We start from the raw sequence: 26,200 nt of genomic DNA, 5'->3' as shown, positions 1-26,200 counted from the left end.
GAAAAAAAGCCACTAATGTTCAAATAACCAATCCATCACTTCAGTTTGATGTATTTCTATATCTGAAATCAAGAGTCAAGATGCAAATAGTTTCATTATTTGAGGAAACAATCTGACCACAGGTTCAAGGAAACATGTAAAGCAGATTAAATATTAATATAATATAAATATATACAAGTCGTCCTGTGAGAATCCTAAAATCCATCTGCTCTGCTTTGTGAAGGTGTTAGTCTCTTTATTTAACTTCACTAGAATTATTCTGAGAAATAAACGATAATGTTGAATAAAAACAACGTTGAGTTCCTCAAACAGGAAGCTCGTCCTTTAGTTTCCATGTGAAAACCTTCAAACTAAAAGAGACAAACTGTAAAACAAGGAAGTGATCAGATCAGAGTTGTTGTGAATTCTCTTTATTAGAAAAACGTTGTGTTTTCTGACATCCTGTGAGCTCACAGCAGCGCTGATGAACCTGTGCAGAGTTTACAGAGCAGCCACTCAAACACGAGTGGAACAAAATTCATAACAAAATTAAATAAGTGGAAAAAGTATCAACCAAATTCAGTTGTAAACAACAGATGGAGTTAAACGTCAGAAAAATCTGCATCCATAAAAAACTCTTTATAAAGAAACCGTTACACACACACACACACACACACACACACACACACACACACACAGTCCACTGAAATGAAATACAGTACTCTGTCTTTGAACATGTGAACAGAAAGAGACTCCTCCGCTCAGAGGAATCGAACTGAATGACGCGAGGCGGCTGCTGATGTGCTTCTATCCGTCCTCGTTCATTCGGACGCTGTGCGTGAGACAAGGCTGCGACAGAAGGCAAAGTGGTGTTTCCACTCGGAGGGGGGGAGGAGAGAGTGTAAACGTGAGGAGGTGGAGCAGGGACGTTTGTGTTCGCGCTGAAAACAACAAGAGGTTCAGCTCGGAGCCGAGAGACGAAGACGCTCGTCTCCAGACGTGTCTCCAGACGTGTCTCCAGACGTGTCTCCAGGCGTGTGCTGTGTTTCCTGTTTCTGTCGCCATGAATCTAAACTTAGTGAAACCAGGTGAAACACTAGTTTCACTAAGTTGGAGACCGAGTGAACCGGGGAGCGGAGGGTCGGGGGGGGAGCAGCCTCGTCATGCAGAGGGCGACGGGGAGTCGGGGTCGGGCTCGTAGTGGTACCGGGCCTGAGTGTAGCTGCTGCCGTGCTGCTGGTTCCCGTGGGCCAGGCTGAGCGCTGCCGGGCTCGGACTGTCCTGGTTCTGCTGGTTCGGGCCCTCCAGGGCCTGCGCTGGCTGGGGGGGGGCGTTGTGGGGGTCGTTGGCGGCCGGCGGCGGCAGCGTGTCCAGCTCGTCCACCTGCGGCCCCGGGGGGGGCAGCTCCACCAGCTGGTCCTGGGGAATGTCCGCGGCGGCAGCGGCCAGGTTGGTGGTGGACTTGGACTTGACGCACTGGAAGTCCACGTGGCGGCTCTTCCCCTCCTCCTTCTCCCAGGACATGCGGATGAAGGGACGCTGGACGTAGTTGTAGATGACCTCTGGACGACCTCCGGGACGCCGCTTCACCTTCTCCTTGTAGGTCGGATATCCTGGAGGAGACAAACCGACGAGTCAGGAAACATCAGCTCATTCTCCTACTGGCCAGTAACGGGTTAATCATTAGCTTAGCTTAGCATAAAGACTGGAAACCAGTGGTAACAGCTAGCGGGGCTCTGCTGAAACTGAATGAAATCTGGTTTTCTCTCTGTCGCAGTGAGAATACGTTCTTAACATTTATAATAATAATAATAATTAACTTGATTGTTTAGAACTTTTCTTAAAAGAAGGTTTTCACCAGAACGAAGATAAAATATTCTCTGAATTCTGAATTGAATAAAGTTTGTGTCTCCACCTTCGATGCCCAGACGGATCTTCTTCAGTCCTCGGTCTTTCAGCACCGATTTGGCGACGTCTCTGTTCTCGATGTATTTGAAGAAGCGATAGAGCTTTGTGCTGTAGATGACTGAGGAGAGAGAGAGAGACGTTCAAACAATAAACAGCAGTTTGTAAAGTAAATGATGGTTTTCTAGGATTAATAAAACATTAGTCCACAGGTAACAGATCTTTAATAAATGATCATAAAGTTCTTCCAGATGTTCTTCCTCTGAATCGTCTCTAACAGCCTGAATTTCCTGTGACTCAGCATCAGTGTGACTTACTCTGCGAGTACTCCTCCCCCATCTGGGGGGGGTACTCCTCGTCCCAGTCCACCACGTCGTCGTCCGTCAGCACCACCACGTGACACTCCCTCTCTCCGCTCTGAGCGCTCGCCACCATCAGCGGCAGCACCATCTCCTCCAGGTAGCACTCGAACTGATGCCGCGCCCCGTCGTTAGACAGCTCGTGCATCAGGGCGCCTGAGGAGGAGAACCAGGAGGAGAGGAGGTGAGGAGACAAGGGGAGGAGACAAGGGGAGGAGACAAGGGGAGGAGAGAAGGAGAGGAGACAAGGGGAGGAGAGAAGGGGAGGAGACAAGGGGAGGAGAGAAGGAGAGGAGACAAGGTGAGGAGAGAAGGAGAGGAGAGAAGGGGAGAGAGACAAGGGGAGGAGAGAAGGAGAGGAGACAAGGTGAGGAGAGAAGGTGAGGAGACAAGGGGAGGAGAGAAGGAGAGGAGACAAGGGGAGGAGAGGAGGTGAGGAGACAAGGGGAGGAGAGAAGGAGAGGAGACAAGGTGAGGAGAGAAGGTGAGGAGACAAGGGGAGGAGAGGAGGTGAGGAGACAAGGGGAGGAGAGAAGGAGAGGAGACAAGGGGAGGAGAGAAGGTGAGGAGACAAGGGGAGGAGAGGAGGTGAGGAGACAAGGGGAGGAGAGAAGGAGAGGAGACAAGGGGAGGAGAGAAAGGAAGGAGAGAAGGAGAGGAGACAAAGAGAGGAGACATGGTGAGGAGACATGGGGAGGAGACAAGGGGAGGGGAGAAGGAGAGGAGGCAAGGAGAGGAGACAAGGTGAGAAGAGAAGGGGAGGAGACAAGGGGAGGAGAGAAGGTGAGGAGACAAGGAGAGGAGAGAAGGGGAGGAGACAAGGGGAGGAGACAAGGTGAGAAGAGAAGGAGAGGAGACAAGGTGAGTAGAGAAGGGGAGGAGACAAGGGGAGGAGAGAAGGGGAGGAGACAAGGAGAGGAGACAAGGTGAGTAGAGAAGGGGAGGAGACAAGGAGAGGAGAGAAGGTGAGAAGAGAATTTAGACTGAAACACAGATACAGATGTTAGAGAGTAAAACCTTTCTGATACAATAAACCTGTTAATATAAATATTACATGCTTATGACAAAGAAATGGAATTGGGTCATGATATTTTACACTTTAAAAAAACTTAAAATGTGTTTTCATATTTAAAACAAATCTTTTCAAAGTTGTCAGTTCCATAGAACCGTCTGTGTCAGGCTCAAATCCCATTTCATCAGGCAACGGACAGATCGACCAATCTCTAATAATGTTCAACTAAACATCTGATAATAATAAGATTTACCTCAGAAAGTGACACAAGTAGTGTTTCATGAACATTAACACAAAACAACTGACTTCAATGTATTTAAAACAAAGTGTGTAAGATTTGAACATAGTAGACTTCTTAAGGCCCAAAGTTCAGATGATTAAAACCCGGTGGAGAACCAGGATCTTCTTCCACCTCCTGGGTTGAAATGACCAGTCAATAAAATGTACTGGTTTTATTATTTGTATTGATTGTTGTTTCAGGACGAGACGTTGGGAGTCGGAGCTGCAGCTTCTCTCTTTACAACTGTTTACATGTTTACGTGTTTGTTCACAGGCTGAGGTTTGAGGGAGACTCTCCAGTAAACACTGGTTCAACCAGTCTACAGGTAACTGGGAAACGAGGTCATGTCTGGTTGACAGGACTCTTAAATTCTACGTTCTGCTGCAGACGATGAACAAGCAGCACTGCACCACTCATGACCTCAATATTACATCTGCAGAGCGGCTTCAACAAACATTCAAACATTAAAAAGACAAATCAAGTTTCAAGAGTTAATGTGAATTTAATTCAGTTTTTAATTAGAAACAAAGAAGCAGAAGCTAAAGAGAGAAATCTACGTTCTGACGTGTGAGAGGGAAACACAAGAGTCTGAGAAACAAGCTCAACATTTCACTGCTAATCGTGACACACACACACACACACACACACACACACACACACACACACACACACACACACACACACACACACACACACACACACACACACACACACACACACACACACACACACACACACACACACACACACACACACACACACACACACACACACACACACACACACACAAACACACACCTCCAGCAGCAGCAGCAGTCTGTGAGCTGAAGCTCTTCTTCCCACGCACAGAAGCACAATAACAACACAAACACACACAGGTTTGCACAGCTATCCTTATCAGGCCTGACCATAACCCTAACCCTAACCCTAACCTACCCACAATGCACCTCTCACACCTGACCCCAACCAGGAGCTCAGAAAGGAGGTCCCCATGAGGTCCTGACAAGAGCAGTGTTTGTGATGGAAAAGGTCCCAAAGAGCTAATTAAAACGAGTACGCACACACACACAAACACCCCCCCAACAGCATGAACACAAACAAACTCAGCTCTCACACAAACGCTGAGCGAGCTGCTCGGCTCAGACACTTCAACATCATCCTCTCCCCTCACGGTTCCTAAAGGAAGACGAGCTGAAGTGCAAACGGTCAAACGTCCGTCCCCCCCACCATGTGGGTCCCTCACATAACTAAGTGCCTGAGCTCGGTTCCCAGGCCGGGCGAGCGAGCGGCTTCATACTCACTGAGGTCTCGGCACTTGATGGTGCTGTAGCTGAAGGAAATGCAGAGGTAGTCACATGCCTCCCGCAGCTCGGGAATGGAAACTCCATCAGGACAGCGGATTATCCCCGACTTGTAGTAATCCTGCCATTTTCAGCAGCAGCAGCAGAGAGAGAGAGCACACACACACACAGAGAGAGAGAGAGAGAGAGAGAGAGAGCAAATGAACAAGTGGGCCGAGTGGCGGGTTGTTCACATGAACACACAGGCATGGGAGAGAAAACAAGACGCCATTATTGATGCTGAAACGCTCACACAGGCGGCAGAGAGAGAGAGAAAGGGAGGGGGGGAGAGAGAGAGAGAGAAGGAGGGAGATAGGGAGAGAGAGAGGGAGGGATGAGGAGGACAGAGTAGTGTTGACAGCAACGTCACAGGAAAGAGAGGAAGAGAGAGAGAGAGAGAGATCCCTCCCTGCTCCACTTCTCCATGCTCGCTCGCTCGCTCGTTCGCTCTGTGCAGCCTGTGTCACATGACTCAAGCACCACACACACTGTGATGGAGCAGTGGGAGGAGGAGGAGGAGAAGCTCACTCACTCACTTCCTGCTCTCGGGGGGGGGGCTTTGTTTATTCCCAGAGAACAAACGCTCTCATGCAAACGTCCGTTACATCATCAGCCTCGATCCTGAGGTCATCAGAGATCCACCTCCACAGAGAAGGTTGTGCTTCCAGCTGATGGTTTGCAGGATTACACAGAAGCTACTGGACGGATCCACATGAAACTCAGAGGAAGGATGGAGTACTGATCCCAGAAGAACGCATACAATTTTGGTGAGGATCCAGGAATAATTTGACATATTTAAAAGGGACTGATATTTATGAGTGGGTGTAAATAAAAATCCAGATCTTGTGGATTTAAATGTGGTTTCCAGAGGAGACTGTTCTTCTAGTTGGAAAGGTCCTCACAAAGAGGAGAGACAGATGGATTTCAGGAATCCATCTGTTCTCTGTCTATTATCGAGATTCATGAATTATTCTCTAAGAAATCAACGGAAAAGATGAAAAAATGTCTCATTAAAATGTCTCACTGTAAAAGAAAGTGAAAAACCTCCTGGATCGGATTCTGATCAGAACCAAAACCTAACGAGCTCCTCCCTGAGTCGTGGAACATCCGTCAGCAGCTTCTGGATAATCATGTTAAAAAACAATCAGGTGCTAATATAACAAAGAACACTTAGAGAATAAGAGAATATAGGTTATTGATGCAATTTTAGAATTTGCTAAAACCTTCTGCCAACATTTTAAATCTACAACTCAATATAAACTTTCTGATTTCAAACAGCAGGAAGACGTCGATAGACAAACTGATCTGATTTCACCGGTCAGAGCGATGGAGAGAGGGGAGGAGGAAGAGAAGAAAGGAAGAGGAGGAAGAGAAGTGGAGGCAGCTGGATGTAAGGAGAGAAAGTGAAGAAACTATTTCAGTTTGTGTTTGAGAGGGTTTTGAACTCAGAGAGGTTCCAGAGACAGGGTGGACTGAAGGAGGTGAAGGAGGATAGAAGCACAGTGATGCACAGGAAGTGACTCACAGGAAGTGACACACACTCGCTCGCTCACCAGGATTGCTCTGAACACGGTGGAGCTGATGCCGTCGGCCACCTCAAACTCTCCCTTCTCATTGGGCCGTGTGAAATTGTTTTCCCGCCCAGAACCGAACATCCTGAGAAGGAACAGAGACAGGTGATTGGTCGATTTCTGACTGTGACGAGCAGATCGTGGGTTTGTTCCGTGTTCCAGCTTCGAACCATTAAAGGAACCAGACACTGATGAATGGGAATAAAACCACTGAAAGAGAATCAGCCCGAGTAGATAAAAGGAGGTAAACACATATTTATGTCTAGAAAAATACTAATATCTCAGGATGAAAGAGGATTGGAACTCATAGACACTGATGAATGGGAATAAAACCACTGAAAGAGAATCAGCCTGAGTAGATAAAAGGAGGTAAACACATATTTATGTCTAGAAAAATACAAATATCTCAGGATGAAAGAGGATTGGAACTCATAGAAGACGTAAACAAACACTTTCCAGAGGCGGTTCGACTTCCTGCTGCTCTACACAGGCTCCTCCTCTAAATATCAGGACGTCGTCAAAATAAAATGTGAATTCTTTTGAGACTGTAAAAAATAACCAACTCAAAGCTGGTTTCATTTTATTATTAGAAGCAAAAATCAGTTCATCCTACAACAAACTTATTATTTTAATTAGGAAAATCTCATCTTTTGAATCTTTTAGAATTGATTTTAACGTTGAGTCTTTTCAAGGCATAAAGAAATGCTCCGGTCTACTGTGATTAAAGAGATTAATTCAACTCATTATCCATCTTCTTGATGAGTATTAATATATTTCTATTGTTATGTTCAAGTTGTATTTTATTAGGTTTATTATATTATTTATTTTTCCAGCTGTAATGATGTATTTTCTTTACGGTTTGTCTTAGCTGTGACGTCCTGAAGTTTCTACATGTTTGTATTCAAGGGCGAAAGAAATATTTTTAAAAACACAACTAATTAGCATGTGCACAACAGTTTGCCTGAATGTTCCAGAGATGTTCCTGTTGTCGTGAAGGCGTCCGACCGGGACAACGTGTGCTGTAGAAACACGGCTCTGATGGTTTTTCCTGTTTTACTATAAAACGTGCTGTTTCTCACCTGCCCAGCATGGTGTTGGGCTGAGCTGTGAAGATGGCCGGATCCACCACGAATCGTGTGTTGTCCACAATGAGCGTCACTCGTTCTCCGAGCCTCAGGCCCCCACGTGGCCCCTCCTTGCTGCTGAGGTCATACACGTAGATCATGTCGCCCAGGGACTTGGAGTGGAGGTCGACTCCGGGGAGGCCCATAGGCCGAGGTATCTGTCCCCCGATTAGAGCTCCTCCCATGTGGGAATAGGGAAGAGAGACCCTGGGGGGGCGGGGACTGGAGGATCTGGAGGAGGAGCCTCCGTCACCGCGTTCTCGGTCTGAGGGGAGAGGAGGAGATGGCGTGAAGGTCAATACAGGAAACTTCCATGTGTACTATGTAGTATGTGTATGTGTACTATGCAGAGGATATGTGAGTTGCTGGTTGTACTGGGAGAAAGAGATGGAGCCAGTGACTAAATAACCTGGCCGCCATGTTTTTATAGTCCAGCCCTCACGACCAATCAGATCAGATTTGTCTGAAATCCAGAGCAACCATCGTTATCTCCGGACACACAAATCTGAGCTGAGCAGAAACTTTGTGTATTTTAAGAAGGTCCTGCATCATCTACCTTTAAGAGATGGAGACAGTAACAGAAGAACAATAAAACCGTGTGGCCGCTCACCGTGCTGCCGTGTGGGCGAGGTCACGTTCCTGATGCAGGGCGTCAGCTGACCCTCTCCTCTCTCGTGGGACGAGTCACGTGAGCGGTCGCTGGAGCGTCGGCGTTGTTCCCGGTAGTGTTCCACTCCTCCTCGTTCTCTGGCTCCGCCGGCAGCACCCCCACTGGAGCCGGACCCGTAGAGACTCATGGTGCAAACCTCCCGCCGCTGCTGCTGGTTCCAGTCCAACACTGACGAACCACGCTGCTGGTCACTGGGGGAGAAAAGAACACAAACACACACAGTGAATAAGAGTCACTTCTATTTCGATACCGCTATATCAGCTGATAAATACATTTTGAAATGATTACTAGGATGTCATTATCTGACAAAGAAATGTAAATGTGGCTTGATATGTTCCAGTTTCATCACAAATAACTAATAAAAAAAAAGAAAACCTAAAATAAAACTAAATATATAGGCCTTGAATAAAGAAAGTTAACATAAATGTAAACTAAACACATGTACATCTGTTCTGAATTGTTTTTTTCTGTAAAATAAAAAGGTTTAATATCTGCAAACATGAACTCCGAAACCAAAATGTCTGTGAAAGACTCGATATTATCAGACAACTGATAAATCCATCGCTCTCTGTTCATATCCCAGACAAGCAGAGCAGTAGTAGTCCGGGTGAAGCAGAGGAGAGAGCAGCACGACCTCGACTTCCTCTGACCTGAAGAAACTTCAGCTTCACGTGGACGAGACAATCATTTCAAAAGTTGCAGAACAACTCCAGAGTCGTTTGGACAGAACGTCGAGTCCGACCAGGATCACGCTGCTCGTCACACACAGATCCGAAACCACTCGTGTGTGATTTCCTGGAACAATCACTGAGGCTGATTTGCTGGTGCACGGACTCGAGTCTCTCCGGACTCACTCACACAGGCGCTGGTGCAGAAACTGCTCGGAGGGCAGAGGGTTCGTTTGGTGCGTGCCGAGCTGCCGAGCTGCCGAGCGACCAGAGAGCCCTTCAAAAGTCTGCAGTCAACTCGTGTGAACCCCTACGAGAGCTGAGTGCTGCAGAAACAGGGCTGACAACAAACCACAAGTCAGCTCGCAGCTGCACACACACACACACACACACAGACCGACACACACCACCTCCAAGTATCCATTAGTGAGTGCATCCAAGTGAACCAGTCAGAGCGAGCGGAACTCACTTACGTAAAAGACAACAGAAACGGCCTCAACTGTTTACTTGCTCCACATTGAGAGATGTTTCCGACTGATAGATAACAACCCTTCAATCTTCCCTCAGAGGCGCCTCTGTAATTCACTTCTTCTCCCAGAGACAAGCTGCCCTGAGAGAGCGGTTATAACATCTGCCCTCCACCTCACAGCGGATAATAACACTTAGGCTGTTTTCAGACACGGGGTTCGGGAAGTGTCCAGACAAACTGGGTCTGGACACTCTGCGGATGTTTGTCTTTCAAGAGGAAGAATGAAGAAGGAGATTCGGAACATGTCTGGAATTATTCAGGCGAGGGGCGGAGCCTGTAGAGCAGCAGGAGGCAGGATGTGAGGTATAAATTCTGCTCTGGATAGATCAACAAAAACTCTGGAATCTTTTTCCACATCTTCTGCGTGTATGCGTGATCATCAACACGCTCCATCGCTGGCTGTGGATTTTCCAGAAACCATCAGGCTACATTCTAAAAGGAGCTCATGAAAAACATATAAATCTATACACACAGAGTTTTATGTTTGTGGAGCTTAGAGCAGCTTAAACAATTACTTTCATTGTTGATTCATCCGGAGGCTATTTTTCTGTGAATATCTGTCTCAACTTCAATGTCATCTGATTTCACGTCGTGTCTGATCAACACTCTAGAACCCGAGGATATAAAATTTACTGGAACATAACGAATTGATCTCCTGACAGTCATTTACAGAACTAATGGAAATGTCACTCGGGAGAGAGCAAACCGTCGCAGAGGTCAAAGTGTCCTTTTAAATTCAATCAGGCTGCTCTACACTGAAAACACTCAGTGATATGAATCCCCTGAATAAACACGACTTTATTCATCAATCTCTCAAATATCTGGCTTTGTTAAAGAAAGGGAAAATTCCTGGATCTGCCCCTGGATCCATCAGATCCAAAATATAATCGATTCTCAAAATATAATCAAACTGGTGAACATATAAAAAAAAGACATCCCATCTCGAGGTTCTGGTTCCACAACAACGTTGAAGAGTTTCTTTCTCGACTCATGTTCCTTCCAACACATTTCCTGGAAATCTGTTTGGTAGATTTTTCATAATCCTCCTGATCCTCAGTAAATAATTTGGTCAACTCAAAATAAACAACAGATTTATCTCCTGAAAGCCGATAAATCAACTAATCACTCAAAGAAAGATTTTGCTGCTGATATAATTAAAAAATATTCATAATAATTACAGCACATTATTATTCAGTAAAAAAGCCATTTAAATTCCTGCAGTTGTGTAGTTAAAAGTGTGAGTTTCCCAGCGCCGGTGCAGTTGTGTATCTGATCAATAGCGTTGAGGCACGGACGCGTCCTGGTCTCGGTAATGAAGAGCGTCTTGCTCTCTCTCCAGAGAGGAGCTGCAATGAAACATGATGATGATGGTCGTCTGCTGCATCAGAGATGGAAACTGACGAGCCGGCCGACCGACTTATTTCTATCGTTTTATAGAAATTGAATCAATGACGTATAAAAGGAGCAGAGTAACATAGGAGTGGATACACATGAATAAACCACTAACACATAAAGCTCTGACCTACTTTGCTGGAGCAGATTTTATACGTCGGTGTTTTAACGTTACAATAAAAAAGAAAACTCATCAAGTGAAGAGTGCACTCTCCATTAATGAATGGATCATCATTATTATTATCGTCTTTAACCGGTGCTGCTGTCATTGATGCTGTTTTCATTCATATCATCTTTAAGTAGCGATATTGTCATTATAACAACTATAATCTGCTGTATTCTGACATGTTCCTGAAACTACCTAGAGCGGCTGCATGTGAGAACACAAACATCCGAGTCAGCTGCTCCAGTACTTTTCCTGCCTGGCCTCTTATCAAAGTGAGAATACAGCAGGAACACTTCATGAAAACTCACACAGCAGGCGAGTGGACGTGTTGAAGAAGCTTCTAACACAGAACAGAAGAAATGTCTCACAAAGACTCCAGTTTGAAAAGAAGATGAAATTCCAGAGCGTTCGGGGATAAGAGCCGATGAGGATGAGCTGTAAACAAAACCACGTGGGAATCCAGACATCTTCCCAGGTTCATGAGTGAAAACAGCTGATGTGAAGGGCCTTGAAATAAAGTCTGATGTGATTTGGAAGCATATTAATAAATTAGACCTGAGCCGAATCACTAGATACTTGTTATCGTGCTTCATGTCCGGTGAACAGGTTTGTTTTGGTCAGACAGAACAGACCAGTGAACTGAACCATCAACAACACAGTGTGATGACTGATCAGCACCTGGAATCCCCACCGACACCCACTGCACCCAGTCAAGGTCACAGATTGATGCAATTTTGATGGAGAACGAAACAACCGTCTACACAAAACATTAACACAACCATATCCTACATTTACAAACATTAAAAGATGTTTAAATAACCAGTGCATTAGGTGCAAATTCACTTTTGAATTTCAAACTCTATTCATTTGATGTCAGAAATCAAAGACTAAACCGAGACCTCCTCACTTTCTTCTTGTGTTTCCAACCTGTCTAGCCCCCCCCCCCCCCCCCCCCCGTGTGTGTGCAGTCTGGAGATGTCCTTGAACACAAGACGAGGGTCACCACAGCAGCCGCCTGCCTCTGTGTGCTCAGGTGAACCACGTGGAGAGAGGACATCCTGCCTCTTGTTTACCGCTCCAGCATTAAGGATCATTATCAAAAGACAAACACTCGTCAGGTGTGTTGTTCACTCACCTCAAGGTTACACAAGCTCCTGCTCTTTGACAACTAGGTTTCCCTTTTGTAATAGAGACAACGAAGTGACTGATATTTGGTGATTTATGTAATAACACGAGTGCCTGACACGGCATAAATGTTTTATCTCCGATGGGATTCAATGTTTTGCAGAACTGGGACGATAGAAAAACAAAAAGCTGCTCTTGCAGCCAAACAGGCAGAGAGCCAGAGTCCGGATCAGCCGGGGGAACAAAGGAACTGAGGAGGCAACATCTCACTCACAACATCACAGCAGCTCCTCTCCTCTTTCGCGTGGCAGTGCAGATCTACGGCCGCCAAGATTTCACACGGCCCGGCCAGAAGCGGGGGGGGGGGGGGGGGGCAGCAGCCTCCACATGTACCGCTCTCCCTTTGTTGGAGGAGCCGGTGATGCTCGGCTGCTGCATCAAGGTTTAACACGAACACACAAGACGCGAGAACTCTGACAGGAGATGCAGCGCGCCCGAGCAGGAGGTCTATTAAAGCAGGAGGTGAGCGCCCCGAGGGGTGAGGGTCCCATCTATTATTCAGGGGCTGCTGACACAGACGTGCTGACGGGCACAGGCAGTAAACTGCAGTCTGCATAAAAAAACAAAAAGGCTACAAAAACAGAGAAATGTCCCTTTAACAGCCTCCTCACTCCAGAGGAACCCTGCAAACCCGGAATGAGGATAAAGAATCAGGAGATATGAAGGAGATGTTTCATGGAGGATCTGATTCCCCTGCTCGGCTGCAGCAGAGGGAAGCTGAGCCGGATGACGGTGTGGGATTCTCTCTGCGGGCCACTCTCTGTGAAACCCTGTAATCACAGCAAATCAGCACAACAATGACGGGGCTGGATGCGGCTCCGGGCTGCAGCGGAGGTGCAGGAGGAGGGGGAGGAGGAGGAGGAGGAGGAGGACGGGCACCTACCGCTCGGTTCCGCGGGGCCGGCTGAAGACAAAGCAGCAGGGGATGAGCTGCGGGATGACCGCGGCGCAGAAGCCCGGAGCTCCTCCGAACAAAGCGGGCTCTCCGGCGGCTTCAGCAGCTTCAGCATCCTCGCTCATCACTTTGACACCTCCTCAGCATCGTCTCGCACCGACTCGGCTTCTCCTCCCGCTCCGCTTCGGTTAATCCGGATTAAAAAGAGGACCGGTATGGATCCAGGCAGAGCGGGGAGCGTGCGCAGCGGAGACGCGCACCGGCTCATTCAGAGAATCTGTGAATGGCCGCGTGCTCGACTGAAGCCGAGCGATGCTGCGTTCACGTCTCCTCGTTTTTCCCAGCATCCCAGTCTCCACGTATAGGGATGCTGGGTCGTTAACGTAACTGCTTTTTAATGGGACACATCAATTGCTGGTTTTAAAAGGTTCAGGGTGTAAGATTTGGGTTAAAGGGAGCTATTGAATATAATATAATATATGTTTTCTCATCATTTCCGCCAAGTTTCCCAAAGTGGACAAAGTTTAAACCGTTTATTTCTTTGCCTTACACTAAAATGATAAATATGTACAATAAAGCCAACATCCCATAAAATTAAGAGAAATATAACAATATTTATATGTGCATTAAAGCTTCCATGCAATGTAGTGGAAGAGACAGTAAACAGATCCATGGTCTGAGTTTTTATAACAACTGAAGCTGCAACAGGTTCTCTATCATGTTTGGAATGGGAGGGTGAGATGAGGGCTGTTCAGCTGCACTATACAACTTCACCACTAGATGTCACTACATTCTACACACTGAACCTTTAATATCACATTTATTACCCTTTTAGAATATAGGACACAGTGTTGAATGTCCCTTATACGTTTGAAGGTCTTCTGCTCTATTTAATTTATCAACTAATAGCGGATGTTATAGGGAATTAACTTCCCTTGTGCACCTTTGTGTTTTGGCCATGTAATCAACATACAGGCTGAACTTGAGGGTCCGCTGAGGCTAATGGTGAATCTGACTGGCTACTGGCTTGTATGGTAGAACCAGGAAAGCCATGTGTCCGCTCAGTAGACCAGACCTCATTACCTCTTTTCCTTTTTTAAACTAAACACAGTCACCTTACAGAACATCGCACAGGGTGGAAGATATCCCTTGCATGTTGTAACACACTAATTACTGCTGCGGCCAGTTGATGTGAGCGGATGTTAGTGACCACCAGGGGGTGCTAGGGTCATCATGTGTTTCGGCCTTTTAATCACACGACACCCTCTTCCAAGGCCGGCCCACCACAGGCTGTTCAGACCTGGGGGCGTGTCCCCAGCATCTTTCAGCATTCTGCAGTGTGTGATGTTCTTGTATGGTCTGGCACAGGACCATATCTACATCTGTGGGTTAAACCCTGGCTCATGACACCACCTAGTGTCTAGAACTGGGTCAATGCTAAGGTGGAGTCATAAATGTCTCTCTATGGGATGACATTTGTATGCATGTGACCAATGTAACAACATCCAGTCAGAGGTAGGCGTCTATTTTAAATCTATGGTGAAAACAAGCACATCCAGAGCCGTCCTACATCCTCAGAATGTCCTCCAGCTGTCTCTCACTCACACACACCATCTGGTTAACAGTAGACTTCTGTCATTAAATCTTTATCATAAAAGTAAACCTATCTATAATTGTTGGCCTTATCATCCAGCCCCATGTCCAAGTATTACTGAGACTAATGACATGACTCGATATTTGTGATATCATCATGTGAATGAATTATCAAGAAGACAACTCACATGACAAGTGTCCCCCAGAGACTCCTTGGGATAAATATGAGATACATATATTTCTACCACTGATCAAAGACTTATTAAATACAAATATACAAACACAAGCCTTTGACAGAGTGACATGCAACAAGCTAACAGAATGCTACATGTACCATTTCCCTTGGTTTCCATTAGCTAAGCTACATGAAACCTGGAAGAGGAATCCGTCCTGATTCTGTCTCATCATGTCTAAACCCCGAGTCTGTCCAGATGTCTCCGGACTCGTTGTCCTTCCTGGACTTCACAGCGGATCAAAGGAGTTTTACACTCTTTTGCGTTGACCTGCTAGGTTAGCATGTAGCCGCCGAGCTAGCGGCTCAGAGCACAGGGGGTGGGCTAACACTAGCTTCGTTAGCTCAATAAATCACAGCTTTTAACAACGGTACCTCTTTGTGTTGCATCCCCGAGAGGACGGCTCTTCTCCCGGACGCTGAGATACTCCGACAAGCGAGGAACCGGCCGCACAGGAGACACAGGAACAATCAATAACACGAGTTCTCCCGGTGACTGTTAGCTCACATCCGCTCCATCTTTGTTTTGGTTTTGGGAGATCACGTGGGCAATGTCGCGATACAAAACGAAATCTCGCGTGAGCAGCGACGTTTTATTAAATTAAATTATTCATTCATATTCTCAACCATACAAAAAGTAAATCATACAATTACATATTTGCACTTTATAGTTAAATTAGTCTGCGTATAAAAATATACAATTTACAGCTTAAACATGCGTTTACAGTACAAATACAGGTTAAACTAACGTTATGATACCATGATATGAAATATACTATATTACAACTATATCCTATCAATTACATATATTTAAACAAGACTGGTTTATAAATATACAACAGTGTTGGTCCAGCTCTTCATCGCCTTCAGTTTAAGTGCAAACACAACAAGGTAAAAGTTTCATAAAGTCATAAATAAAATGTGACAAATCAAGTGAAGACATATAATAAATAAAACAAGTGCATTGTTAAAATTAAAATAACAACTGGAGAAGTAACACATGAAATAGACAGCAGCCTGGAGCTCTGTTATAAGAATGTTGTACAAGATAAATTCAAAATAAATTCAAAAATCACGTCTGCGGTGTTATGAGCAGTTTCTCCAGGAAGGTCAACGCCTGCGTGATCTCCTCCGGGGCGAGCTCCGGCCCCGGCGGCTGCTCGGGACGCGGCCTCCTCCTCCTCGGCCGCGCCGCCTCCGGGCTCCTGCCCCGGGCCGCGGCGGTGTGGAGGCTCCGCAGCCGCAGCTGGAGCCAGTCCCGCCGCTCCTGCAGCTGCTGGTGCTCCCGGAGGTTGTGCATGAGCTGCACCTCGCTCACCGTCCTCTTTCTGTACGCGTGCATGAGACAGGCAATGCGTTAATTTACCTGAGCAGGAAACACACAGGCTGCTGATGAGGATTAGTTAATTAAAATGTGAATTAACAACCTGCAAGAGGTATAAGGACCTTGTGGTGCAATGTAATATATAAATCTTTAGACTTTTCACCTGTATTTGTTATGTTTACCCCCGTGAAGGTGGATTAAGGATTCTTATTGATTCTTATGATATGAGTTGATCTGTGAGAGGGTGTGGTGAAGTTACCTGAGGGGCCGTCCTTCACTCAGAGTGGACAGTTGTAAAATGCACAGTGAAATAAACACGATTGTGTGAAAGTCCATATTTCGCATGTTGACCTTCTCGACCTGTGAAAACAAAAACAACGTCAAATCATATTTTCTTGTTGCTTTCAGAGCTTTTCTTAAATTTGATTATTGTGTAAAGTCCTCTGGGAGTGGAGGTTGTCTTACATGATGAAAATCAATTCAGTTTTATCAAGATTTAAGTTGTTTAGTCTTGAAATCATCATTTTTAAATGATCAAGAAAATCACAATCCCTCCGAGAAGATGAAATGAACCAGGAGTAAACTTGATTTGAGACGTTTCATCCTCCTCTACATCACCACAGAGATCATTGAAACCCAGCTGAACATACCTGTGGTGGTGGGTTCTCCTCAGTACAGGTTTTCTGTGAAGTCTCCCTCTGGTGTTTAGCTCCAATCAGTTATGATGAGCACTGGACTCTCTGGCCTCCTTTTATAGCCACTGGGCTCAGCCATTGATGAGCCGCCTTCATTATTGCTGCTGATGTCATATGTCCAGCTCCTGGAGGAAGAGGAGGAGGAGGAAGAGGAGGAGGAGGAGGAGGAGGAGGAGGGTTGACAGGAATGGCAGCACCTCCCCTGAGCTTCAGGCTTTCACCACTGTCATGTCTTCAGACCGAATGAATGTCTCCACGTGTTAAATACCAGACACACACACATAACCTCATGCACTAACATTCAAAATCTAATGAGTGTCTTTATTCACTGCATGTTGTGATTATGTGAAACATATTCTTATGATTGTTTTCACATTTTGTAATGTACTACTCTGATAAAAGTATGAGTATTATGACTAAATCCATTTCTGAGATGGTTTCACATAAAACTTTGCAAAACTGCACTTTGCCAAACAACTTTTTAGTTCCCCCCCAATTTAAAATTTGTCATGCTTCTTTCTTATTTTCTTCTAAACTGGTCGGATCTATTAGTCCACATCTGACGTGACCTTTTTTTGTGCGACTCCCAGGCCGCCTCACAACAATAGCTCCAACAGTCGGATGGATTTACGGCGCTCGCTGGCCCTCAGGAAGTCGCCCTGGTTACACAGGCACTCGACCCAGGAATTAACAATGTCTTAATGAGCTGGTCATCCCAGAAAGAAGGAGCTTCAACAGAGAGCTGACGTCAGAGAGAACTTCCTGAATCGAGGCGTGAGGGAGGGTCAGGGGGTTTGTCAGCAGACGATGCTGATGACGTCACTGTCTCAGTCACGACCGAACATCTGTCAGAGTCACAACCTTTATCTATTGTTTGATTCAACTGGAACCTTCACAGATCTCAAGACTGGTTAAAACAATTGTCCGTGAAGGAACTGTTGGTCCATGAAATCCAATATAACGGACCAACTCCACATCTTTGGCTTTTTTTTGTGTATAATTCCCTTTTTTTTCGTGTCACTATCTCTGCATCACACCTGTGAGGAACAAACACACAAAGGGAGAAACACTACAAAGGCTTTAACATTGGAAGAGCTCAGTTTTAATGTTAACTCCCTCTGACAGCTGAGGCATAGTGTTAACATTTTACATTTTTGCACAGAGTTCAGTTAAAGGGTCAGTTCACTCAAATCACAGAAAACAGGATGACTTTCTCCTCTGTTGGTAAGTGTACTGAATATATTTCACTTTTATTTGCTCTATTCTCGAGATTTCATGTTGTTTCACGAGTGTCTCAGCTCACAACACACAAACCAACTGGTAGCTTCGCTCTCCTTGGTGAATACAGGATTTAACCCTTGACACATCTGCCTGGCTTGATTGTGCCAAGTGGAAAAACTAGTTTTCATGTTACTTGGTCGAAATCAACCTGAAACCTTTGAGGGAAATATTCAGGTCAAGTCAGTCGCTCCAGGCTTTTCTCAACTTTCCTGTTCTGCTGACAAACAAACAAAAGGGCAGAGGTGAAAACATAACCTCTTTGGCTGTGGTCATTAGAATAAAAGTCTATAAAGTGTGTTTTATTTTTTTGTTTATGATCTATTTGTGTTCAGGCCTCCCATCTTCAACGGTTCATTCAAATTAAAAACTGTTCAGGCATCTCATCCGACAGCTCTCAGCCACAGGTGTCTCAGGGGTGATCGGTCCTATGCAACACACACTGCAGAAGAAACCTCCTCCTGCTAATATGGTCACACACACAACCACACACACACACACACCCTCCCACACAGCGCAGCATTAGGTAATCACGAAGGTATGAGTTTTCCAAACGTAACAGGAGCTGGGAATGTCTATGTCATGACACAAAGGCTGAGTTCGTACCAAGCAGCTCAACCTGCAGTGAAACAGATTCCAGATCAGATTCTACAAACGGGACTCTCAGAGAAACAGATGTGTCTGAGCCCAGTGCAGAAATGTAAAAGCTTCAAATCTCCAGTGTGAACTGATGGGTCCGGGTCACCAGCCTCATGGGGAAGACCACAGCGTCAGCAGAAAAGGAGAATATACTAAATGTTTCTTCAGATCATAAAGTTTTTACTCGTGAAGTGTTTCATTGAAGCGATTACCAATCGAGGCGTCTGGTGATCAAACTCCAGGATCGACCATCGCCTGGCGTCAGCCGCTGCACCTGTTCATGCACAAACAAATGGCTGCCGTGCTCAGGGGCTCAAGCTGTTTACATTCCAGCCTCACAAGATTGATGGCGATCGCTGCGGCCCTTCAGAGACTCTGACCTCCACTCCCCTCCCCGGGATACTAAAACAGACTATGGTGGCCACGGCCTGTTTAGATGACACCCGCTGAACACGTCGACCTCTGACCTCAGCTCAGGGTCCCAAAGCTTGTCATCCTCATTATCTCACGCTGCCTCAATGTGCGGCATGCAGAGGCATCGAGGTGCGTGGGAATAGGTGAGAGAGTAGAAGTCCCACTTCAACATCATAATGTGACAGGTGCAGTAATTCTCCTGGTCCTGTTCCCACCCAGGGCCTCTGATCTGAGCGGAGCTGTTATCATCACTACAGCGACTCAGGTGCATCAGTAAGACAAGCTGCTCCCCAAGACTCAGGAATAGTCGCAGGGGGAGTAAATAAGGCGATGGGTCTATTTCAGACCAGGCGTTGACTCTTTACGGAGGGTGACGGCATGTCCTGAGACTTCTGACAGAGGAGATAAATAACATCACACAGATGCTTCGGGTCTCGGGTCGCCCACAGGACACTTTGGAGAAAACCAGAGCTCAGATCAATACAGATGTGGGGATTGAGAAGTGGATTTATATGGACAAAGAAACAGATTTTAAAAAGAGAAAGGATCTGCGTGGGTATTTCAAAAAATGGACTGGATCAGCCCCCGATCCATATCCACGCCAAAATGTCATGACTTCTTTCTTGGCACATGTCCCGTGTGTCCGTTTACCTTTTGTGGAAATCCGATTGGCAGTTTTGACGTAATCATGCAAACCAACAAACAAACAAACAAACAAACCTACAAATAAACAAACTAACTAACTCACTAACTAACTAACGGAGAGGGGATGACAACATAATCTTCTTTAGTTCCTTTGGTTGAATTAAAATAATCATCAATCCTGCTTTTATTGTTATATTTTCTTAAAACTCTCGACACTGAAAATGAAATAACATGTTCTGAGGCTGTGAAAAGAGATTAGAACAGAATCTTAGTTGGTTTTTGCCCTACATCATATTGAGCAGCCCTGAGATAGGTCAATGAGTCACATGCACCTTGCGGCTCAACGTGATTGACAAGGTTAACTGTGCAGGTTCAACCTCAGCGTGAGCTCATGATCATTACTCGTGACGGGCGGCGTCCGTTTCCCAGAACTGAGACGTCCCGTCCTGCGTCCTTTAAGGCAGCGCACCGTCCCCTCACTGCCACCAGACACCCCCACATTACTGCAGCCTGAACCCACCTCACTCAGCGGAGGAACTATGATCAGGGCTTTTACACTTTTCTCTCATTTAACAGATAAACAATAAGAATAATTCTCTGGATAATAATCCACTTTGCTCTGTTTGCATCTCTTCTCATCAAATCCACAAAATGTATCAAAAAAATCAATCAATCAATCAATCTATCAATCTATCTATCTTTCAATCTATCAATAAATATATCATAATAATGATTATTCTCTCAAAAGACCAGCAGGGGGCGACTCCACTGGTCGTTTCTATAGAAGTCTAAGAGAAAATGACTCTACTTCTCAATTTATAACTTTAGTAAACACTTTCCAAAGGAGGTAATGTCTCAATCTCTAGTTTGAAGTCCATGTCACTACACCATGGTTTTTATTTTTATAAATTATGAGTCACTTGGGGTCAAATAGACCATAGAGCAGTGTTTCTCCAGCCAGTAGAAAGGACAGATCCATCCCAGGTTCAGAGAGGAGCGTTACGTCACCTTGAGGTCACCACGGATTCTTCTACACGCTTGGAACTTGAGGGGGGGGATTATGAAGACAAAGGTTTAAAGGAACCTGTTAACTCGTCCGGCATGAAAAACATACTATAAAGATCGTCAGTAAGACATTCAGGTCCTCGCAGCCATCACTAAACTGAGCTGCTGAAACAACAACTGGACGTACAACAGATGTGTCCAGAAAGGTTTCTTCTTTCTTATTCAACTTGTCAGTGACCGTTGAGTCAGTTGCGTTAATCCACCCCCACAGATGTTATGGACATTTGAAGCTGCAGAACAGAAACAGTCTCATTCATTTTAACGTCCAAAAACTCCCAGTTGGACCAATAACAGAAGAAAAACCAGAGTTTCTACACGACAGGACGAACTGAGCTCCAGCAGCAGGCGGCAGCTTTTCAACAGGAGATCACAATATATCTTCTCATGTGTTGTGGCCACCGGCCTTCATGCATCTGTAAACAGATTCAAGGCTTTTTAAAAATGATAAAGTTGAATTAACTCCACTTCATTCTGAACATTCAGCCTCAAACCTTAGTGATGATTTAATAATAATAATGATAATAATAACTTTATTTGTATAGCTCTTATCTAGACATGGTTACAAAGTGCTTCACAAAAAAATCCATGGCAAAAAGATGAATGAACTAAAATAAAAGGTCTTAAATTCACAACATAATAAGGTCAGAACCTTATGGTTTATAGAGAGAACCCAACAGTTCCGTCTCAGACGACAGTGACATTTGAATGTGATTTTTTAAATTTCTGTTATTGTCTGAAAGTTAATGTGAGATAAGATAAGATACGATTTCAAAAGATTCAGATCACATAATCTTTATGTGGTTAATATTCTTTATTCCTTTGCAGAACTATTATCAGCAGAATGAATAGCAGATAATAAGTTAGTGACATCTAGTGGTGAGTTTCTGAAACATGCAGTAATTGTTTGGGACCAGTCGTCAGTAACAAAAGTTGAGACATTTTAGCTTTATAATAATACAATACAATATATAATAATAATATAACTGTGACAAATAATGAATCTGCTCTAACATATGCAATTTTATTTTAAGTGTTATATAAAGTAAAATGTTTTGTCTTTGTCTTTTCAGTCTAAAGTTTATGTTTATCTTTTATAATTTAAAACTGAAATTAAAAATTGTTACGTTTTTGCTCCACATGAGTTTAGGTGTTTTAAAAACATAATTTTGTGTTTGTCGATATATTTCTGTTGAAGACAGTTTTGTCTTTTAAGCCTCAGCTAACTGACATTTGCTGTGTCAGACTGTTTTGGCCTTTTATCTATATTATTATTACTATCATCATCATTGTTATTCATGTTCAACCCTCTGTTGTGTAGCACTTTGTGTAGCCCTTTGTTCTCTGTGATGATTTTTTTTTCAGTTTTAAAAAACACTTTTAGTCCTTTTTGAAATATAGATTGTCTATGTAGACTTAAAACATATTTTGATATAAGTATATATTAATATATTTTGAGGGTTTTGATGAGAGCAGATGGAAACAGATTTATAAGTTGTGATTTACAGTAGCCAACCAAACTGTTCATTATAGTTTATAGTTTAAGATATTTAAACTCCTCCCCCTCTTTCTGAATAATCATGTTAACAGATGGTTTCTGTATCTGTGCTGTATTAATGTGTGACCTTCTTCTTATCGTTGGGCTTCAGTGTTTCATTCTAACTCGATCAGAACCTTGCAACATTTTTCACATCAGTGTATTTAAAGTGAAACATCTCCATCACATGTCTGCTGTTTAAACTCATCACTTTCATCCAGAGAACTGATGTGTGGTTTTCCCAGAAGCTCCTGAACGCACCGTGGGTTCTGGGCGGCAGAGTCGGTCTCTTTGAAGTTTCCACGTCGCTGAATCGACATTGAGGTAAAAACCATTTCTCACTTTTCTCTGTGTATTAATACTTCGTGTCCTCCGGCCTGTCCCCCGACCAGCTGCAGGGACACAGGGACACAGGGACACAGCAGGACGCAGGGGGGGGGGGGGGGGGGGGGGTAAAAGGTGAAAAGGTCAGAAAGTTCGAATCGGGTTCAACATGTCTGCTTCACTGACTTGACGCTCACCTGTCGTTCTGCTCCTCAGCTCTGAAGTCATGTGGGAAAGAGTAATTTAAAAGATTTAATATAAAATGTGACTGAAGCTAAATCCTGTCCACACGTGACGTCACCTGGTGAAGTGGAAACACTCTAACTTCTCTTAATGGAACTTGTTTCCTTTGGATCAGACTTTTCATCTCAGATAGAATCAAACAACAGATCTGTGGAATCATCTGAGACCAGTGGAACACAGTTCAACCTGAAGCTCTCTCACTGGTCGCTCTGCTGGTTCAGCTCTCACATGAGATCACCTCATCCTAACCTGTGTGTGTCTGCTCCTGTGTGAGGCTGCTCCATCACTGATCTCCAGTAGCTACCAGTAGATACCAGTAAAATACCTGTAAAAAACAGAAAATACTTGTAAATACCAGTCAATACCAGTCAATAACAGTGAATACCAGTATATACCAGCAGTAGATATCTGTAAATACATGATACATGTAATCACCAGTAAAATACTTGTAAATAACAGTGAATACTAGTAGATACCTGTAAATTCCAGTAGATACCGGTAGATACCAGTAGATCTCCAGTAGATACCAGTAATCACCAGTAAAATACCTGTAAATAACAGAAAATACCTGTAAATACCAGTCAATAACAGATATTACTAGTAGATATCAGAAGGGTTACCAGTAGATACCTGTAAATACCAGTAGATACCGGTAGATACCAGTAATCAGCATTAAATACCTTTACAAAACCAATTTTACTTTTCTTAAAATAATAATTTCTGTGACTTTCATCTCACAGATTAAACAATGCAGGAACAATTAGCATTTATATTCACATTTTAAATAAAATGTTTTTCTTTCTTCATCAAGTTCTACATATTAAGTTGCATTTGTGTTTATGGTTAAAGGAATAATTAACTATTTAAAAAAACTAATACATTAACTATATTGGATGAAATATCATCAGAAATGTTTGTCTCCCTATTCACAGTCATTTACTGTGATATTGTGATAATAAACTTAGAATCAGCATGAAGACCAAGGCCCTGCTTTATTTTGGATTATACTTGTGTTATTGATTTGTGTTCAGTCGTCTCATGTTGTGTTGACTTGTGGTTTCTCTTCTGAGCAGACGATGAGTGATTGTGAGGACGGAGAATCCTGGGAGTTATGGATTTCACCTGTGAAGAGGAAAAGAAAGAAGAACTCGCAGAAGGACCAGAAATGTGTCAAACTGAAAAAGGCCAGTGGGAAAACAGACGAGAGCTCCAAGAAGAAGAAGAAGAAGAAGAAGAAGAACTCTGGATTCAAAGAGGCGATGGGGGAGTGGAAGGACAAGAAGAAAGAGAAGAAGGGAAAGACACTGAAATCGTCCGTGGGGTTGGACGACAGTTTCCGGGTCACACAGGGTTTCACTTGTGCAGAACCAGAACCAGAACCAGAACCAGAACCAGAGTCACTGACTGAAGACTCCAAGAAGAAAACCAAGACCAAGAAGAAGGTGGCGTTTGATTTATCTCCCGGCCCCATCGCCATCAAACGTCCTAGATGTTCCCCCCCGTCGCCCCAAGAGAGCATCGCCCCGCAGAGCGGAGACGGGGGGGGCTGTTCGCCGGCGATGGCGCCGAGCCGACCGCACGACAACGACTCCCAGGTCACCAGCGACGATGTGAACAGCCAGGACCTCTTCATCACGCAGAAGACGTTCAGGACGTCCCCCGTGGAATCGTCCAGCGGTGAAGCCTCTGGCAGCGCTCCAGAGAGGAGGCTGCACCCGTCTCCTCGGGAATCGAACACGCGTCTGCAGGAGTCTGGTTCTCATCAGCGTCCCCAGAAGACACCAGTGTTAGTACACACACTGCTGAAAGAAGAAGAAGAGGAAGAGGAGGAGGAGGAGGAGGAGGAGGGGTTGTACCTGACAAAGCAAATATCCAAGATGGAACCCTGTCAGACGGAGTTGAAAACAAACCTCCCCAAGGTGAAGAAAGCGTACAGACCCAGACACGTGAAGAACATCTGGGATGTGAACCCGTTTCTGGATGATCCAGTTGTTCTGGAGTCAAAGACAAAGACACGCTCGTGTCCTTCAGGTCGACCGTCTCCCTCATGTCCCCTCAACACCCCCGAGCCTTCCCGGCTTCCCCAAAAATCAAACACCTCCACACAGACGGAAAACTTCTTCACCGCAGAACTTTCCTCCTTCCTCAAGTTCTGCCAGAAAAGTCCCGGGGCCGTTTGTTCTGAGGACCTACAGCCTGTGGACCTGAGTCTGCCGCAGAGGGCGAGGAACCCACCCGGGTGGGGTTTGTCAGGGCTCGAGATTAAACATGAGGAGGAGAAAACGCCCTCTCCACCGGGCAAGACGAGCGGTACCGGTCAGGAGGAGGCCGGCCTGGCTCCGACCCGCTCCTCCAGGATGAAGAAGGAGCCGTCAGGTCGGCAGCGTCCTTCTGTCCAAACGACTCCGAGCCCCGAGTCGGAGTCTGAGCCCAAGTCCACCGACACGACAACCTCCAGCGAGGACAACGAAACCGCCTTGGGCACCGGGAAGCTGGACATGACCCAGGTGAGAGGACACATCCACAGTGGTTCAGTACCAGAAGGTCTTTCTCTGGGACGTGCACGATGAAACAAAGGTTCTGTTCAATCTGTTCAACCCTTTGTTTCTTCTGTGCGACTCCAGGTCCGAGCCGTCCAGATGAGACTCAACGAGTCGTTCTTCTTCAAAGCGAAGGGAGACGGACGCTCCCACAGACCAGAGTCTCCGCTGATGAAGCTCGCTCAGGGCCGAGAGAAGAAAAGCAGGAAGGGTCACTGAGGTCACTGAGGTCACGAGGACGGACGGAGGTGAAGCAGGGGAATGAAAGTCCACTTCCTCCCTCGTTCTTTGAGAGAGAAGTGAAAAGTCGTTTGGAAGCTGCAGTTTGTGGCTCTTATTGATTTTAATGTATTAAAAAGACATTTGTATTATTTTCTCCGACCCATTTAAACCAATGAAACAACACTTCTCTCTTTAGAATTCAATATTAACTACATCCTCTAAAGTTAAACATTACAACCAGTTTGAGCCACGTGTTCCTCATGAACTGCAAACTCACCAGTAAACTCAAATTAAACATTTAGTTTGTGTGTTTGGACGTTGAATCGTCCGGTTCGATGTTTCTATAAAGATGTTCGTGTCAGTTCCTTCTTTAAATA

General features: G+C 45.0%; 1 protein-coding gene across 1 annotated transcript; it reads right to left on the bottom strand.

The window, feature by feature from the left end:
* Positions 1-393: 393 nt before the first annotated feature.
* On the bottom strand, positions 394-13,382 carry LOC133955632 (BTB/POZ domain-containing protein 10-like). Its single transcript, XM_062390564.1, has 8 exons — positions 13,064-13,382; positions 8,181-8,431; positions 7,526-7,835; positions 6,429-6,531; positions 4,837-4,957; positions 2,202-2,399; positions 1,895-2,005; positions 394-1,592 (listed from the first exon to the last, which is right to left on the bottom strand). Exons 1-8 carry the CDS (start codon positions 13,198-13,200, stop codon positions 1,141-1,143), a joined length of 1,683 nt encoding a protein of 560 aa, XP_062246548.1. The 5' UTR covers positions 13,201-13,382; the 3' UTR covers positions 394-1,140.
* Between the last annotated feature and the right edge of the window lie 12,818 nt (positions 13,383-26,200).

The sequence above is a fragment of the Platichthys flesus genome, chromosome 6, assembly GCF_949316205.1.
Source record: "Platichthys flesus chromosome 6, fPlaFle2.1, whole genome shotgun sequence".
NCBI lineage: Eukaryota > Metazoa > Chordata > Actinopteri > Pleuronectiformes > Pleuronectidae > Platichthys > Platichthys flesus.
Note: the sequence above shows the minus strand (reverse complement) of the source record. Positions and strands in the feature narration are given on the sequence as shown.

What these genes read in the sequence shown, in the direction of transcription:
- LOC133955632 (XM_062390564.1), bottom strand. Translation starts at nt 13,200, where the DNA reads ATGAGCGAGGATGCTGAAGCTGCTGAAGCCGCCGGAGAGCCCGCTTTG. An exon ending in CATCAAGTGCCGAGACCTCA is followed by an intron (nt 2,400 to 4,836) that starts GTGAGTATGAAG and finishes TCTCCTCCTCAG; the next exon opens with GCGCCCTGATGCACGAGCTG. An exon ending in GATCCGTCTGGGCATCGAAG is followed by an intron (nt 1,593 to 1,894) that starts GTGGAGACACAA and finishes TGTCTCCTCCAG; the next exon opens with GATATCCGACCTACAAGGAG.